The 18,819-nt window shown below is 42.6% G+C and overlaps 1 protein-coding gene across 2 annotated transcripts in view; it reads left to right on the top strand.

Annotated features, from left to right (window-relative positions):
* Window positions 1-18,819, top strand: part of ulk4 (unc-51 like kinase 4) — a 527,384-nt gene that overhangs the window by 49,973 nt on the left and 458,592 nt on the right. For both annotated transcript variants that reach the window (XM_052015441.1, XM_052015440.1), the window contains exons 11-12: window positions 5,476-5,545; window positions 13,800-13,893. In XM_052015441.1, coding sequence (XP_051871401.1) covers window positions 5,476-5,545; window positions 13,800-13,893 — 164 coding nt within the window. The remainder of the gene's footprint in view (window positions 1-5,475; window positions 5,546-13,799; window positions 13,894-18,819) is intronic.

Here is an 18,819-nt window from a genome sequence, read left to right as displayed (position 1 = left end):
TCCCAAGCACCTTCTCCTTAGTAATAGCAACTCCTGCCCCGACTCTCTGGAATTTCTGGCATGTTTCTGGTGTGTTCCACAATGAAGATTGATGCAAAATACTTATTCAGTTCATCTGCCATTTCTTTGTTCCCCATTACTATCTCTCCAGCATCATTTTCCAGTGGTCTGATGTCCACTCTTACCTCCCTTTTACTCTTTATACATCTGAAAAAACTTTTGGTATCCTCTTTTATATTATTGGCTAGCTTACCTTCATATTTCATCTTTTCTCTCCTTATTGCTTAGTTGCTTTCTGTTGGTTTTTAAAAGCTTCCCAATCCTCTAGCTTCCCACTAATTTTTGCAATATTGTATGCCCTCTCTTTGGCTTTTATGCTGTCTTTGACTTCCCTTGTCAGCCACGGTTGCCTCATCCTCCCTTTAGTATGCTGCTTCTTCTTTGGGATGAACTGATCCTGTATCTTCCAAATTACTCCCAGAAACTCCTGCCATTTGCTACTCTACCATCATCCCTGCAAGGGTCCCTTTCCAATCAACTTTGGCCAGCTCCTCTCTCATGCCTCTGTAGTTACCTTCACTCAACTGTAATACCGATACATCTGATTTCAGCTTCTCCCTCTCAAACTGCAGGGTGAATTCTATCATATTATGATCACTGCCTCCCGAAGGGTTCCTTTACCTTAACCTCCCGAATCAAATCTGGTTCATTACACAACACCAAATCCAGAATTGCCTTTTCCCAAGTGAGCTCAATCACAAGCTGCTCTGAAAAGCCATCTCGTAGGCATTCTACAAATTCCTTCTCTTGGGATCCAGTACCAACTTGACTTTCCCAATCTACCTGCATATTGAAATTTCCCATGACCACTGTAACATTGCCCTTTTTACATGCCTTTTCTACCTCTTGTTGTAATTTGTACCCACACATCCTGGCTACTGTTCAGAGGCCTGTATATAATTCCCATCAGGGTCTTTTTACCCTTGAAGTTTCTTAACTGCAGCCACAAGGATTCTACATCTTCTGATCCTATGTCACTTCTTGCTAAGGATTTGATTTCATTTTTTACCATCTGAGCCAACCCCACCCCCTCTGCCCACCTGCCTGTCTTTTCGATAGGATGTGTATCCTTGGATGTTTAGCTCCCAGCTGTGATCTTTTATGACCACAACTCTGTGATGCCCACAATTTCATATCTGCTCATTTCTAAACTGCGTGCATTCAAATATAACACCTGTATTCACCACCCTTCTCAAATTTGTCTCCATGTTGCCTGAAGTTAAATTCTTATCCCTTTCTGAACTTTTCTCTTATTCTTTATTCTGGAGACTTCAATAACCTCTCCTGCACTCTCCTTCCCTTTTACTTTATCCATACTTTTACAATCTGTTGAACCCACCCCCCTACTATTTAATTTAGAGCCCCATCTACAGCCCTAGTTATGCAATTTGCCAAGACCCTGGTCCCAGCGTGGTTCAGATGGAGCCCGTCCCAGCGGAAGAGCTCCCTCCTTCCCCAATACTGGTTCCGATGTCCCATGAATTCAAACTCACTTCTCCCACACCAATCTTTGAGCGATGCATTTAACTCTCTGATCGAGTTCACCCTGTGCCAATTTGCAAGAGGCTGTGGTAGCAATCCAGAGATTATTACTTTTTTCGTTCTGCTTTTTAATTTAATCCCTAACTGCACAAATTCCCTCAGCAGAATCTCTTTCCTTGTTCTACCTACATCGTTGGTATCCACATGGACCATGACAACTGGATCTTTCCCCTCCCACACCAAATTCCTCTGCAGGTCAGATGAGATGTCCCAAACCCGGACACCAGGCAGGCAACACAGCCTTCGGGTCTCTCGATCCTTGCGACAGAGAATTGTGTCTATTCCCTTGACTATACTATCCCCAATCGCAATTGTATTTCTCTTCTCTACCCTGTCTTGAATGGCTCCTTGAACCACGGTGACATTTTCGGTTGCTCATCTTTCCTACAGCCCCCACTGTCATCTGCACAAGGAGCAAGAATCTCAGACCTGTTGGACAAGCTCAAGGGCAGAGACTCCTCCAGCACTACCTCTTGGATCCCCCTACCTGTCTCACTCATTCACACAGTCACACCCTCTTGTCCCTGACCACAGACCGAATTTGAAGTAGTTAATCTAATGGGTGTGACTGCTTCCTGAAACACAACTTCCAGGTAACTTTCCCCCTCCCTGATGCGTTGCTGTATTTGAAGCTCAGATTCCAGGTCATCAACTTTGAGCCTGAGTTCCTCGAGCAACCAACATTTGCTGCAGATGTGGTCATCAGGAACTATAAAGGGGTCTATCAGTTCCCACATCATACAGCTACAACACATCACCTGATCCTGCATCCCTACTTTATAAGTCATAGAGCCATCATGTTAACACGACTGATCCCATTCACCAGTAATTCTTTGCCTTGGCAATTCAAGTGTTCTGAATACAACTGAAATGTTGTGAGAATAGCCAGTTCCACCACCCACCCAGGCTATGTGTATCACACCCTAACTAATGGGTGGCACAGTGTGGAGCTTTAGAGCCGATGTCTCACAGCACCTTCAACCTGGGTTCAATCCTGTAGAGTTTGCACGTTGTCTCTGAGTGTGTGGGTTTTCTCTGGGTGCTCCGGTTTTCTCCTACATCCCAAAGATGTGACTTGGTAGGTGAATTGGACACTGTAAATAGTACCTAATATGGAGGTGAGTAGTAGAATCCAGGGAGGATTTCAAAGACCATGGGATTAGTGTTGGATTAGTGTAATGGATGCTCGATGTTCAGCATGGACCTGCTTTCATGCTTTAAAACTCTATGATGCCCTCTGGGTGAAACAGTTCTTCCTCAGATCCTCTAAGCCTAATTGTTCTTAAGTATCTCCATTACCAAGAAAAAAATTCTTAAAATATCTAACCTGTCTGTGCCCCTCAATTTTGTATATATTTGTCAGGTCCCTCCTTAGCCTCCATTCCAAGGAAAACAAACTCAGCCCATCCTGTTTCCTTGTAAGTGAAATGCTCGTTCCCAGGCAGCATCCTGGTGAATCTTGTCTGCACCCTCTCCAATGCAAACTTAAATACAATTACTGAACAACAGCTAACACTTGCTGAAAGCCACTTAATTCACAATGAAAGGCAGTCCCATATTGAATTTAAATTGCAGGATTTTTAATTGGTTTCAGTTTTCTATAATTGATAGCTTGAGAGCAGGAGATTCATGTCATTGACTTTATAGGTAAGTCTTCAAGATGCACAGAGATATGAAGGCAAGAAGCATGCTGACAATGTGCAGTCCGAGTGTTAAGTTTTTTGCTAAACTAATGGGTAAAATCAGGTTAATATGAGTAGCAAGTATTGAGATTACATTGAGAGGTTAATAAATTTGAGCCTTGTTCTGTTAGAAAGTAATGATGAGGTATTATATAATATATTACATAATAGAAACCATATCTATAGCAATGGATGTGGTTTATATGGCCCTTGACAAGGTCCCACATGGGAGACTGATACAAAAAGTTAGGGCCCATATGATCCAGGGCAAGTTGGTAGATTAGATGCAAAATTTGCTTGGTGATAGGAGGTAGAGGATGATACTGGAGGGTTGCTTTTGTGACTGAATACCTGTGACTAAGTGTTCCACAGTTATTGGTGGAGTTGCTGATAATGTGGAATCTTAGGCTACAGGGTTTTATCAATGTGTTGATGAAATTATGGCAGATGGAGTTTAATTCAGATAAATGTGAGTTGAAGCATTTTGGCAGTACAAATAAGGCTTGGATGTACACCATGGATGGTGGGGTCCTAGGGGTCGACAAAGAGAGGGACCTTGGTGTGCAAGTTCAAATATCCTTGAAGGTGGCAGCATAGGTGGATAACATGGTTAAGAAGGCATCTAGGGTACTTGCCTTCATGAGTTGGGACAGTGCAGGAGCAGGGAAGTTAAAATATTGGTCAACTGAAATACTCAGTGCAGTTCTGATCACACTATCAGAAAGATGTGGTAATGCTGGAGAGGGTGCAGAGGAGATTCACTAGGATGTTGCTGGGATGGAGTGTTTCAGTTATGAAGAGAGACTGGAGAGGTTAGATCAGTTTTCCCTGGAGCGGAGGAGGATAAGAGGGAACATGATTGAGGAATATAAAATTGAGGGGTATGGATAGGGTAGACTGCAGAAAACTGTTTCCCATATCAGAGGTAGATAAAACCAGAGGACACAGATTTAGAGTAAGGTGCAAGAGATGAAGAGGGGATCTGAGGGGACCCTATTTCACCCAGAGAGTGGTGTGTACCTGGAAAACAGTGTTAGAGAGAGTGGTAGAAGCAGATTCACTGACAGCATTTAAGAGGTGTCTGGACAAGTATTTGAATTACCTTGGCATAGAAGGCTGGAGGCCAAGAGTTGGAAAATGGAATTTAGGTGGATGGGTCACCACTGGTCAGCATGGATATGGTGGGCTGAATGGTCTGTTTCCATGCAGTGACTGATTATTAACTAAGCTATCATTCTGTAAACAGTCCCACTTATTTACCTTATAAGTGGATAAGTGCACTGCCAATATTGCTTTGATGAAAAAAATTAGTCATTGATGACACTTTGCCCCAACAACACAAGTAATTCCTATTTAGAGCCTAACATATTTTAACACCAAAACATACTCCATGAGGATGTAAAGACAAAATTTGACATCACATTGCTAAAGCAGATACCTAAGTAGGTCACCAAAGCTTGGTCACAGAGGTAGGTTTTAAGAGGCATTTTGAATAATGTGAGAGTTAGAGACAAATAGATGTTCAGGTTGGGCATTCCAGAGCTTAAACTGTTGCCATTCACAGCTTTCAGTGGTGGAACAATTAAAATTGAGCATGTTCAAGAGGCCAGGATTGGTGAAGCAGAGAATAATCAGTAACTTCCAGGTCTGGCAGAGTTTACAGTGATAGAGAGGGGTGATTTAAAAATAAGCATGAAAATGTTAAGATTGGGGACTTGCTGTGACTGTTGTCAATATAGGCCAGCAAGCATAAGGATGAGGAGCCAATATTACTTGGTGATGGATAGGATTGTGATGGTGATTGGAAGCTCAGCTCAGTGTCACATGGCAGGGTTACAAGTGGGCTCAGTCTCAGACAATTAACGGAGAGCATTTGAATCATGGGCTTAGAGAATGGTTCAGGCAATGGTTTCATCCTGCTAAAATTTAATTGTTGCCTGTGTTAGCTATTTGAGAGAAGTTTTCCTCTTGCTTTGTTCCCAGATTTATCCCATGAGAGAACAGAAATATCAGTAACTGTCCTACAAAAACACTGGTTGTTCTCCTCACTCTAGATCTTAAAGAATTATGTTCTGTCATGCTGTGTGATTTATTTAGCTCATTTCCAGAAAACACTAATTTCTGTATGAATATATCACCATTCTGCAGCATGAAGTTTCGGTGCAAATTTACATCCTCCATTAATTTGCAGAAAATCTTGCTGATTTGCAGCCAAAGAATGCTCTGGACATGAATTCCAAGGAGTCCATCTTCTTACTCAGGTAGTTATATTGCTATTGTACTATTGGACCATTTCTTACAACAGAAATGAATAAGACTTGCATTGCATGAATGTGTTTGCTCTTTTAAGGTTGTCAGATACAGGGTCTCACAAAAATATTTCAGAACCTGAACTTGGATGTTCAAAGTTAGTTGGACAGTGGCCAGCTGAGATGTTGGTATGGAAATATCTTTTATTTTCAGAGTGAAAAAAGGTTGTACTCAACAAAATGAAATATTTAGAAAATTGGCATTGAAGCAAATGCATAATTGTGCAAAGTGGCAGTGGATTCTTTCCCCTATTTGTTCCAGAAGTTTGTTTCACCACATTTTAAGTACATACTAGTGTCACAGAGAGACGGTGCAGAATCAGGCTCTTGCAGTCCATGTTGACCATCAGCTACTTATTTTTACACTGTGCGTACAAATCCTATTTTTTTTATTCTCAGTACATTCTCATCAACTCCACCCAGATTCTTCCACTCGCCTGCATACTGGGGGTAATTTGGAGCAGAATTTTTTCAGTTATATTGAAGCATTCTTTAGTCAAAACAGAACACTGCAAGATTTGAGTATCCTATGGTAAACGATTCACCATATATCAATATGGAGAAGGGCAGCTTGTGTTATTTGTACAAGGAACTGATGAGGTGGAGGTAACCCACTTGTATTTGATGAACAGTTATGAACACTAGAATAAGACATATTCCAATCCAGTACTTGATGGAGAGCGTATCTGCCATTTGTATTTATTGGGACCAAAGTCTCTGAATATTTGCCTGCAATTCGCCTGCCAGTCATTGCAATTTGCCTATCGGCGAAACAGGTCTACAGCGGATGCCATCTCCCTGGCCCTGCACTCAGCTCTGGAGCATCTGGACAGTAAAGACACATACGTTAGACTATTGTTTATTGACTACAGCTCTGCCTTCAATACAATAATCCCAAGCAAGCTTGTCACCAAAGTTCAAGACCTAGGACTCAACACCTCCCTCTGTAACTGGATCCTTGACTTTCTAACCAACAGACTACAATCAGTGAGGATAGGCAGCAATACTTCCGGCACAATTATTCTCAACACTGGTGCCCCACAATGCTGCGTCCTCAGCCCTCTACTGCCTATACACTCACGACTGTGTGGCCAGATTCCGCTCTAACTCCATCTACAAGTTTGCAGATGATACCACCGTTGTAGGCTGTATCTCAAACGGCGATGAGTCAGAGTACAGGAAGGAGATAGAGAGCTTAGTGGAATGGTGTCATGACAACAACCTTTCCCTCAATGTCAACGAAACAAAAGAGCTGGTCATTGACTTCAGGAAAGGGGGCGGTGTACATGCACCTGTCTACATCAATGGTGCTGAGGTAGAGAGGGTTGAGAGCTTCAAGTTCCTGGGTGTGAACATCACCAACAGCCTGTCCTGGTCAAATCACGTAGATGCCACAGCCAAGAAAGCTTACCAGTGCCTCTACTTCCTCAGGAGGCTAAATAAATTTGGTTTGTCCCCTTTGACTCTCACCAACTTTTACTGATGCACCATTGAAAGCATCCTATCACGGCTTGGTACGGCAACTGCTCTGCCCAGGACCGCAAGAAGCTGCAGAGAGTTGTGGACACAGCCCACGGAGAGTTGTACATCACGGACACCAGCCTTCCCTCCTTGGACTCTGTCTTTACCTCTCGTTGTCTTGGTGTAGCAGCCAGCATAATTAAAGACCCCACTCACCCAGGACATTCTCTCTTCTCTCCTCTTCCATCGGGTAGAAGATACAGGTGCCTGAGGGCACGTAGCACTGGACTTAAGGACAGCTTCTACCCTTCTGTGATGACTATTGAACCTTATACAATGAGATGGACTATGATCTCACTATCTACCTTGTTGTGACCTTGCACCTTATTGCACTGCCCTTTCTCCGTAGCTGTGACACTGTTACTGTTTTTACCTGTACTACATCAATGCATTGTACTAACTCAATGTAACTGCACTGTGTAATGAGTTGACCTGTATGATCGGTTTGTAAGACAAGCTTTTCACTGCACCTCGGTACAAGTGACAACAATAAACCAATACCAATATTTATCAGCTGATCCTGGCCAGCACCCACCTATTTCCCACATTGATCTCTCTTGCTAGATTGATGTTAAATACTTGATAAGCCAAGAAGTTATGATTGTGTTGTCAATACAAAGTAAAATCTTCCCCTGGAGTAGCAAAATAAGTGAAAATATTTTCCCATCAGAGCTAATAGTTTATCCTGATGTTTAACAATAATTTAATTCTTAAAGTATTCTCCTGTGCTGCCTCTCTGTAATTAGAACTTTGTACAGCACTCATTTGGTCTAAGTTTGAGCACTCCAACCTTCTCACAGAATTCAAACCTAGCCATTTTACCCAGCACTTGACTGAGTTTTCTCCATTTTATGGCTATAGAATTTTACTGTCTATATACTTGCAACACAAGTATAAGTTAAATTGTGAATTGAAAAAGAGACTTCGAGAGACTTGTATTCAACTGGGCTTTTCATAAGCTCGGGATGTTCCAAAGCATTTTACAACAGATTGGCATGATATTTCCACTGTAGAACAATGAGGAGGTTTTGTAGTTTGTTGTTTTTAAAATTCATCAATATAATGCTTCGGAAATTTTAACATAGGAAATAGAAGCAGAAATAGAAATATTCAGCCCCATGGTCCTGTTCCACGATTCAATAAGGTCATGGCTGATCTTTTACCTTAGCGCCATTTTCCTACAGGAGCCCATAGCATGGTTCCCTTAATATACAAAAATTTATCAACCTCTGATTTTGATACATCCTCCAGTTAGTGCAATTCTTTTTTGGTCCCACCCTATTCAATCATGCACTGGCACAATTCAATGAAAGAAAAAGTTAAATTTGGAAAGTAAAGGGAAGGAATGGAAAACACATTGGCAAGGAAAATCCAACAAAATCTAAGCATTCTTTATCAGCATATAAAGAGTAAGAGGATAGAAAAGAAAACAGTAGGACCTATCAGGGACTTGAAGGTTCACCTGTGAATGGAGGTGGATAGTGTGGCTAAGGTTGTAATGGATATTTTATGACTGCCTTTGTACAAGCAAGGTGAGATAATGTAGTTAAAAAGGATGAGAGTGAAATGTGAGAAGGAAGAAAAATAAAAAAAGGGGAAATATTCAGGGAGTTATCACCTTTGAAAATTATTAATTTGCCAGACCTGATTGAAATGTAGGACACTCTACTCCTCAAGCGGCTCAAGTGCTGAATCAAGCGGATTCTGGCCAATCCAATTGTAATCTCAACTCCACCTTCCCATCTACGTGTAGTGACCTTTCACCATCTTGCTTATTAAGTATCTATCCATCTCTGCTAAAAAATATTCAAAGACTATGCTTTCATCACCCTTTGAGGAAGAGACTTCCAAAGACCTTCCATAAAAAGGGGGTGATCACCTTGTTGGGGTTGTACTATAGGCCCCCCAAATAGTCAACAGGAATTAGAAGAACAAATATATGGGGAGATTGTGGAGAGTTGCAAGAATCATAGGGTTGTGATTGTAGGGATTTGAACTTTACAAACATTGATTGGGACTGCCATACTTGTAAGGGCTTCGATGGGGTGGAATTTGTTAAGTGTGTTCAGGAAAGTTTCCTCAGGCTATATATAGAGGGTCCTATCAGAGAGAGGGCAAAGCTCGACTTACTCTTGGGTAATAGGGCGGGGAAGTGACTGAGGTGACAGTGGGGTAGGACTTGGGGACTTGTGACCATAGTTCTATTAGTTTTAAAATAGTTATGGAAAGGGACAGAACTGGTCCACAGGTTCAAGTTCTAAATTGAGGCATGGCAAATTTTGATGGTATGAGACAGGAGCTTGCAAAAGTTGATTGGAGTAGGATGTTTGCAGGCAAAGAGACCACAGGGAAGTGGGAGGCTTTTAAAAGTGAGATAGTGAGAGCTCAAGGTCTGTATGTTCCTGTTAGAGTGAAGGGCATAGCTAGTATGAATAGGGAATCCTGGATGATGAGAGAGATTGAGACCCTGGCCAGAAAAAAGGAGGCGTGTTAGATACAGGCAGCTGAGATCAAGTGAATTCCTGGAGGAGTATAAGGGATGCAGGGTGTACTCAAGAGGAAATCAGGAGGTCAAAAGGCGGCATGAGATAGCTTTGGCAGAGAAGATTAAGGAGAATCCAAAGAGATTTTATGAGCATGTAAAGGGATAAAAGATAACTGGAGAGAGAATAGGGCCCCTCAAAGACCAAAGAGGACATCTTTGTGTGGAGCTGCAGGAGATGGGCTCAGTCCTTAGTGAATATTTCCCCTCTGTTTTTACCATGGAGAAAGATATGAAGACTTCAGAACTAGGGGAAGTTAATGGGGATGTCTTGGGGATAGTCTGCATTACCATAGAGGAGGTGCTGAACGTCTTAAAATGTCTGAAGGTAGACAAATCTCCAGGGCCTGACCAGGTATACCAACGAACACTGTGGGAGGCCACAGAAGAAATTGCGGGAGCTCTGGTTGAGATATTGTTTGCCATGGGTGAGGTGCTGGAAGACTGGAGGGTAGTGAATGTTGTGACATTGTTACTTGAGAAAGTCAGCAAAGAGAAACCTGGGAACTATCGACCAGTAAGTCTAACATCTGTTGTAGATAAGTTGCTGGAGAGGATTCTGAGGGTTAAGATATACATGCATCTGGAAAGACGGGGGGGGGGGGTGAATTCGGAGTAATTAGCATGGCTTTATGCGTGGGAGATCGCTTCTTCTAAAGTTGATTGAGTTTTTTGATGTGACCAAGTAGGTCGATGAGGACAGGTTGGTAGGCCTGGTCTACATGGGCTTCAGTAAGGCTGTTCTGGAAGGTTAGATTGCATAGAATCCAAGGAGAGCTAGCTAATGGGATACACAATTGGCTTGATGGTAGGAAGCAGAGGACGATGGTGGAAGGTTGTTTCTTGGACTGGAGGCCTGTGACTGGTGGTGTGCCTCAGGTCAGTGCTGTGCCCATTGTAGTTTGTCATCTATATCAACGATTTGGATAAAAATGTACAAGGCATGGTTAGTAAGTTTGCAGATGACACTAAAATAGATGGTATAGTGGACAATAAAGAAGGTTATCAAAAATTATAGAAGAATCTTGATCAGCTGAGTACGTGGGCTGAGGAATGTCAAATGGAGTTTAATTTGGATAAGTGCAAGCTGTTGCATTTTGGAAAGTCAAATCAAGGTAGGACTTACACAGTGAATGGTAGGGCCCTGGGGAGTGTTGTAGAATGGAGGGACCTTGAAGTTCAGGTGCATGATTCCCTGAGAGTAACAGGTAGACGGAGTGGTGAAAAAGGCTTTTGTCACACTGGCCTTCATAAGTCAGGGCATTAAGTATAAAAGTTGGGAGGTCATGGTGCAGTTGTGCAAGACACTGGTGAGGCCGCACTTGGAGTATTGTGTTCAACTATGGTCACTGTACACGAAGTGGAAAGAGTGCAGAAAGAATTTACAAGGATGTTGTCAGGACTTGAGGGACTGAGTTATCGGGATAGGTTGGACTTTATTCCTTGGAGCATAGGATCTTATAGAGGTGTATAAAATCATGGGGGACATAGATAGCGTGAATGCACTCAGTGTTTGCACTCAGCAGGCAGACATAATATTTGTTCTTTTTTGCTCCCTATTTCTGTATTCAATTCCCCGGCAGGAAACAATAACTGTATTTCCTGGAGAGTTCAAAGGGTCCAGGTGAAGAATCTTGACCCAAAACATCAACTGTCCATTTCCCTCCACAGATGCTGCCTGACCCGCTGAGTTCCTCCAGCAGTTTGTTTTTTGCTCCCTATTTTAGCATCTACAATCTCTTGTGTCAACAGTAACTTTCTGTTAGCTTTCGTAATTTCTTGTGTACCTGCACAGTCATCTTTTGCAAATAATTCTCCAGGACACCGAGAACCATCAAACCACAGCAAAAAGTTCCCTCTGACCCCATGAGCTTCTACTTTCTGCATTTCCTTGGTAGGTCACCTTACCGAATGCCTTCTGGAAATCTAACTATAGTACACCCCATTAAATGAAACAAGGAAGGAAATAGCAGAGGCTTGTATGAAAAAAATGTCATTCCTCATTAAAAGCCCATTAGTTGAACTTCAGTGGTGGGCAAATTATTGGAATCCATTGTAAGATTTCATTTGGAAAAGCAGATTAATTCGGGACAGTTGACAGGGAGGTCATCTCTGACTAACTTGATTAAAAAGGATTGATGAGGATAGTGCATTCGGTGTGGTGTACATGAATTTTAACAAGGCTTTTGATAAGATCACACAAGGCAGTCAGGTCAAAAAAGAAGTAAAATTTCATGAGCTCCAACTGCCAGTGGCAGGAAGCAAAGGATAATGTTGGTTGAGCATTTATGTGACAGGAAGGCTGTTACCAATTGGGTTATTAATTACTTGATCCCTTGTCTTTTTTTGTTTATATACAGTTTAATGATTTATATGTAAATGTAGTGAGCATGATAAGAGAAAATTGATTGTGTGGTTGACAGTGAGGAGGAAAGTTTTAGACTGTGGGAAGATCCTGATGGTCTGCTCAGTTGGACAAAAAAAGTAGCAAATGGAATTTAATCCAGACATGTGTCCAGACAAGACATACTTTGGATCCACACACCACCTGATACAGCCACACATGAAGGTGGTCATCAGGATGAGACCAATGTCGGGTACCATTTTGCCCCATTTTCAGGGGACTTGTGCATCGTGGACTGGCTCTGTCTTGGACCCCCAGATAAACTGGAAGATGTCCTGGGTGATTACTGAGGCAGAGGAGTGAGGAACAGGCCACAGCTGTGCCAAGTATAGCAGCCCTGAGAGCATATTGCACTTGGTAATCAAGTTCTTCCCAGTTATTGACAGAGAACGCCATTTCTGCAGACTAATTTTTGTTTTACTTTCCCAATCCGCTTCAGCCAATTCTTGTTACATGCCTCAGCCCCTCCAAACTGGATCCCAAGCACCTTCAGGTAGTCAGACCTGACGGTGAAGGGAACATTGGATCGGTTGGGTCAGTTACTGAAGAGCATGGCTTCGCTCTGTCTGCATTTGACTCTGGCCCCTGATGCCAACTCGAGCTGGTCACAGATGCTGATCAATCTGTGGACTGACCATGGATCTGAGCAGAAGACAACGACATGGTCCATGTACAGGGAGGTTTTTACTTGTGTGACTCCACTGTCCAGCAACTTCACCCCTCTTATGCTCTTGTCCTTCCTGATGGATTTGGAAAAGGGTTCAGTGCAGCACACAAACAAGACGGGAGAGTGGACAACCCTGCCTGACTCCAGACTTGATGGGGAAGCTATCTGTTTCCCACCTATTAATTTGCACCTTATGTGGTATAGAATATAAGAGCGGCATTTTATGCTAGAACTGTATACAGCGTTAGTCAAGTCACAGCTTGAGTAAGTGTACAGTTCTGAGTATCACATTACAGCGATGATGTGATTACATTGGTGAGGGTGCAGAGCAGATTTTAAGAGTATTTTGCCAGGTCTGGAAAATAGTGGCTGAGGAAAGATTGGGTTGCTTTCTTGAGATCAAGGAGGCTGAGGAAAGAGTTAATTGATGTGCATACAATTATGAGGGGCTCAATTGAAATAAATAGGGAGGACCTATTTCCCTTAGCAGAGGATTAAAAATCCAGAGTGTAAAAGTTTAAACGAATTGGTAGAAGGATTAGAGGGGAAATGAGGAAACATTTTTTTTACCCAGAGGATGGGAGAGGTTTGCAACCAATTTCCTGAAAGGGTAGTTGAGAAAGAAAAGGTTATCATATTCATATTGTACTTGGAGATCCATGGCCTGCAGAACCATGGATCCTGTGCTGGAAGGTGGGATTAGGTTGGGTTGTTCTCTTTTGACTGGCATAGACATGATAGGCTGAATGGCTTCCTTCTGTGTCATAAGTTTTCTGTGTTTCTAGATGGGTAGGCAATTTGTGTGTATCTTCTCTTTCTTGAGGTATTAACTTAGGTGGTGACATTGAGGTTTGTGCTAATTTTATCTTGATCATTGTACTTTTACATTTTATCAGTCTAACTGGGATTGGAGCCTTGTGTGGTGAATTGCAGCCATAGGTCTTGTCAATCTATGCTGCAGCTGTGCACTGTGCCAGCAAATGGCTTTTTGTGATTTGTTATGGCTTGTTTATTGTAAAATGTGAAGGGGAACAAAATCAGATTCATCTCATGTTTCTTTCATGTGAAACAGTTCCCATCCAACACCAAGAACTAGCTTGAATGTATGCCAGAATGACATCGGAACCCAGAATGCTCCACCAAAAAGGGCCTCCATTTCAATACAGGTACTTTAAAGTCTGTCACCTGCTTGTTTGTGCTGAATTTGCAGTTTGCTTTTCATGGTTAATCCATTGTTCCATTTGAATATTCAGAATAAATTTTGCTATTGGAATAAATAAGAGATTGTGATATGATTGTGTTTGGAATTAATACTCAGGAGGTCTTTGGAAGGCCTGTTAATTTTTTTCCCATTCTGTATAGTTTCTGAAGAGGTACTGGGAGGGAGTGAGAGACAACATGCTATTTGGATTTTAAGAAGATAGTTTAACTAATTGGTCCCTGTTTAAAATACTTTTATAAAGTTGAGCAGGGTGAGGCTCAAGATGTTGAAGGGCACTGAAAGAGTGAGGCAATGTTTCTGCTGTCTGGGCAGTCATTGCCAGAGTCAAAAAACAGGGCTTTCAGAAGTGGCTAGGAAACGCATCTGTATAGGTTTAAAATGTGGAACTCTCTTTCGCAGTTATAATTGATGCAGGATCAATAGTTAATTTTAAATATGAGGTTGATAGATTTTAGTTAACCAAAGGGGAACCAATATCCTCACTTGGATATTTGCTGGTGTGACTTGGGAGGGTTTAAACTAGAGTAGCAGGGGGATGGGAACCACAGCAGCAGGATTAAAGGTGGTAGGGTTGAGGGCAAGAAAGATAGTATGACAAGTGAGACTGAAAGGAAGGACAGCAAGGGACAGGCTAATAAACATGATTTGACTGATGGGCTGAAATGTATTGGTTTATTATTGTCACTTTTACCAAGGTACAGTGAAAAACTTGTCTTGCATACCGATTGTACAGGTCAATTCATTACACAGTGCAGTTACATTGAGTTAGTACAGAGTCCATTGATGTAGTACAGGTAAAAAACATAACAGTACAGAGTGAAGTGTCACAGCTACAGAGAAAGTGCAGTGCAATAAGGTGCAAGGTCACAACAAGGTAGATCGTGAGGTCATAGTCCATCTCATTATATAAGGGAACCGTTCAATAGTCTTATCACAGTGGGGTAGAAGCTATCCTTAGGTCTGGTTGTACGTGCCCTCAGGATCCTGTATCTTCTACCCGATGGAAGAGGAAAGAAGAGAGAATGAGCCGGGTGGGTGGGGTCTTTAATTATGCTGGCTGCTACACCAAGACAATGAGAGGTAAAGACAGGGTCCAAGGAGGGGAGGCTGCTGTCCGTGATGCGCTGGGCTGTGTCTACAACTCTCTGCAGTTTCTTGCAGTCCTGGGCAGAGCAGTTGCCGTACCAAGCCGTGATATATCCAGGTAGGATGCTTTCTATGGTGCATCGGTAAAAGTTGGTGAGAGTCACAGGGGATAAACCAAATTTCTTTAGCCTCCTGAGGAAGTAGAGGCGCTGGTGAGCTTTCTTGGCCGTGGCATCTACGTGATTTGACCAGGACAGGCTGTTGGTGATGTTCACTCCCAGGAACTTGAAGCTCTCAACCCTCTTGACCTCTTGACATTGATGTAGACAGGTGCATGTACACCACCCAATTTCCTGAAGTCAATGACCAGCTCTTTTGTTTTGTTGACATTGAGGGAAAGGTTGTCGTCATGACACCATTTCACTAAGCTCTCTATCTCCTTCCTGTACTCCAAGTTATCGCTGTTTGAGATACGGCCTGCAACAGTAGTATCATCTGCAAACTTGTAGATGGAGTTAGAGTCGAATCTGGCTACACAGTCATGAGTGTATGTATGAGTCAAGAGTAGAGTAGAGGGCTGAGGATGCAGCATTGTGGAGCACCAGTGTTGAGAATAATTGTGCCGGAGGTATTGCTGCCTATCCTCACTGATTGTGGTCTGTTGGTTAGAAAGTCAAGGATCCAGTTACAGAGGGAGGTGTTGAGTCCCAGGTCTTGGAATTTGGTGACAAGCTTGCTTGGGATTATTATATTGAAGGCAGAGCTGTAGTCAATAAACAATAGTCTAGATGCTCCAGAGCTGAGTGTAGGGCCAGGGAGATGGCATCCGCTGTAGACCTGTTTTGGCGATAGGCGAATTGCAGTGGGTCAAGATTGTCTGGGAGGCTGGAGTTGATGCGTGCCATGACCAACCTCTCAAAGCACTTCATGATGGTGGATGTCAGAGCCACTGGTCGGTAGTCATTGAGGCATGTTACCTTGCTTTTCTTCAGTACCAGGATGATGCTAGGAGTATGATGAATGAGGAGGATGAACTTAGAGTCTGGATCACTACATGGAATTACGATATTGTTGCCATTACAGAGACCTGGTTGTGTGAGGGACAGGACTGGCAGCTCAATGAGCCAGGCCAGGTGACAGACCGGAGAGTGGGTGAACATTTTGGAAATAGTAACCACAGCTCATTATGGTTTAAGATAGTTATGAGTAAAGATAAAATAGGATCTTGCAGGAAGGTACTAAATTGGGGGAAGGCAAATTACAACAGGATAAGACAGGAGCTAAGGGGCGTTGATTGGGAACAGCTGCTGTTGGACAAGTCCACGTCTGACATGTGGGAGTTGTTTAAAGACCAGCTGATCAGAGTTCAGGATCAGCATGTTCTGATAAGGAGTAAGCACACAGAAGGTAAGGGAACCTTGGATGATCGAAGAGGTCCTAAATTTAGTCAGAAAGGAAAAGGAAGCTTATGCAAGGTTTAGGAAGCTAAAAATCAGACTGGGCCCTTGTAGAATATAAAGATATTAGTTTATTGTTGTCATGTGTACTGAGGCACAATGAAAAACTTGTCTATCGTCCATACAGATCAAATCATTACAACAGTGCATTGAGGTAGTACAAGGTAAAGCAATAACAACGTGCAGAATGAAGTGTTACAGTACAGAGAATGTGTAGTGCAGGAGGACATTAAGGTGCAAGAGATGATATCAGGAAAGTGCTCAAGCAGATGATTAGGAAGGCCAAAAGGGGCCATGAAATGTCCTTGGCGAGCAGGAGCAAGGGGAATCCCAACACATTTTATACTTGTATTAAGAAGAGGATAACTAAGGCGAAGGAAGGTCCCCTCAAGGATAAATGAGGGAATTTCTGCTTGGACTCAGAGCATGTGGCTGAGGTACTAAATGAGTATTTTTACCAAGGAGAAGGATTTGGAGGATAATGAAGGCAGAGAGGGGCATGCTAATGTGCTGGAACACTTTGAGATTAAGGAGGAGGTAGTGCTGGGTCTTCTGAAAAAGCATTAAGGTGCATTAGTCCCCAGGGCCTGATGGCATATATCCCAGAATACTGAAAAAAAAACAAGTGAGGAGATAGCTGGGGCTTTGACAAAGATCTTTGTGTCTTCACTTGCAACAGGCGAGGTCCCAGATGACTGGAGAGCAGCAAATGTTGTGCCTTTGTTCAAGATGAGAAATAGGGATAATCCAGGTAATTATATGCCAGTGAGCCTCACATCAGTGGTAGGGAAGCTATTGGAGAGGATACTGAGGGATAAGATTTATGAACATTTGGAAAGGCATGGCCTGCTTAGGGACAGTCAGCATGGCTTTGTGTGGGACAGGTCATGCCTTAGAAACTTGATTGAATTTTTTGAGGAGGTGACAAAGGAGCTTGTTGAGAGTAAGGCAGTGGACATTACCTACATGGACTTTTGTAAGGCATTTGATAAGGTTCCTCATGATAAGTTGATTCAGAAGACAAAGATGCATGGGATCCAGAGTGAACTGCAAGTTTGGACTCGGAACTGGCTTGCCCGTAGAAGACAGAGGGTAGGGGTAGAAGGCTGTTATTCTGGCTGGAGGTTCGTGACCAGTGGTGTTCTGCAACGATTGGTGCTGGCACCTCTGCTATTTGTGAAATATATCAATGATTTGGATGAAAATGTAGATGGGTGGATTAACAAGGTTGCTAATGACACCAAGATTGGTGGAGTTGTGGACAGTGTAAAGGACTATCAAAGAATACAGCGGGATACAGATCAGTTACAGATATGGGCAGAGAAGTGGCAGATGCAATTTAATCTGGGCAACTGTGGGTTGTTGCACTTCAGGAGGTCAAATGAAAGGATAAAGTAGAGAGTTAATGGTAGACCTCTTAATAGCATTGAGGTACAGAGAGGTATCTTGGGGTCTTGGTCCAGAGTTCACTAAAAGTGGCATGCAAGTGGATAAGGTGACAATGAAGGTGTATGGTATGCTTGCCTTCATTGGGTATAAGAGTAAGGAAGTCGTGCTGAAACTATGTAAAAGTTTAGTCTGACTGCACTTGGAGTATTGTGTGCAATTTTGGTCGCCGTGGATGTGGAGACAGAAAATCGTGCAGAAGAGGTTTACCAGCATGCTGCCTGGACTAGAGGGTATGATTTATAAGGACAGGTTGGGCAAGCTTGGGTTGTTCTCCTTAGACTGTCAGAGGCTTAGGGGAGACCTAATGGAGGTTTTTAAAATTATGAGAGGCATAGATAGAGTAGACAGTCAGAATCTTTTTCCCTAGGGTACAAAAGCATGTCCTCTGGTGTTTGACATTTAAGGTTCGGGTGGGGGGGGGGCGGGGTGTGAAGTTTAAAGACGACATGAGGGTCAAGTTTTTTTGTGCAGAGAGTGGTAGGTGGCTGTAATAGGTTACTGGGATAGTAGTGGAAGTAGGCAGTTTGATGGAGTTTAAGAGGCTTTTAGGTAGATACATGAATATGAAGGGAATGGAGGGATATGGATGATAAACGGGAGGAGAACATTTAGTATAAATTGGCATCAAGATCGGCACAACATTGTGGGCTGAATGTCCAGTGCTGTAGTGTTCTATGTTCTACAGGTATAATGGGATGTGGGAAAAGGTGGTTATGTAGGCATGATCTGAGCATAATAATGAATGGCATAATAGGAGAAATGGCAAAATGCTTTCTTTCTGCTCCAATATTCGAACAAGGTCAACACTTCACCTGTGGAAACAGTAAGTGTGGATCATTTTGTAGTGCTGTAAAAAAAATTTCAAATAATTTACTATG

The sequence above is a fragment of the Pristis pectinata genome, chromosome 5 (genome assembly GCF_009764475.1).
Source record: "Pristis pectinata isolate sPriPec2 chromosome 5, sPriPec2.1.pri, whole genome shotgun sequence".
NCBI classification, from domain to species: Eukaryota; Metazoa; Chordata; class Chondrichthyes; order Rhinopristiformes; family Pristidae; genus Pristis; species Pristis pectinata.
The sequence above is the reverse complement of the archived record's forward strand: the minus strand, read 5'-3'. Positions and strand labels throughout refer to the sequence as shown.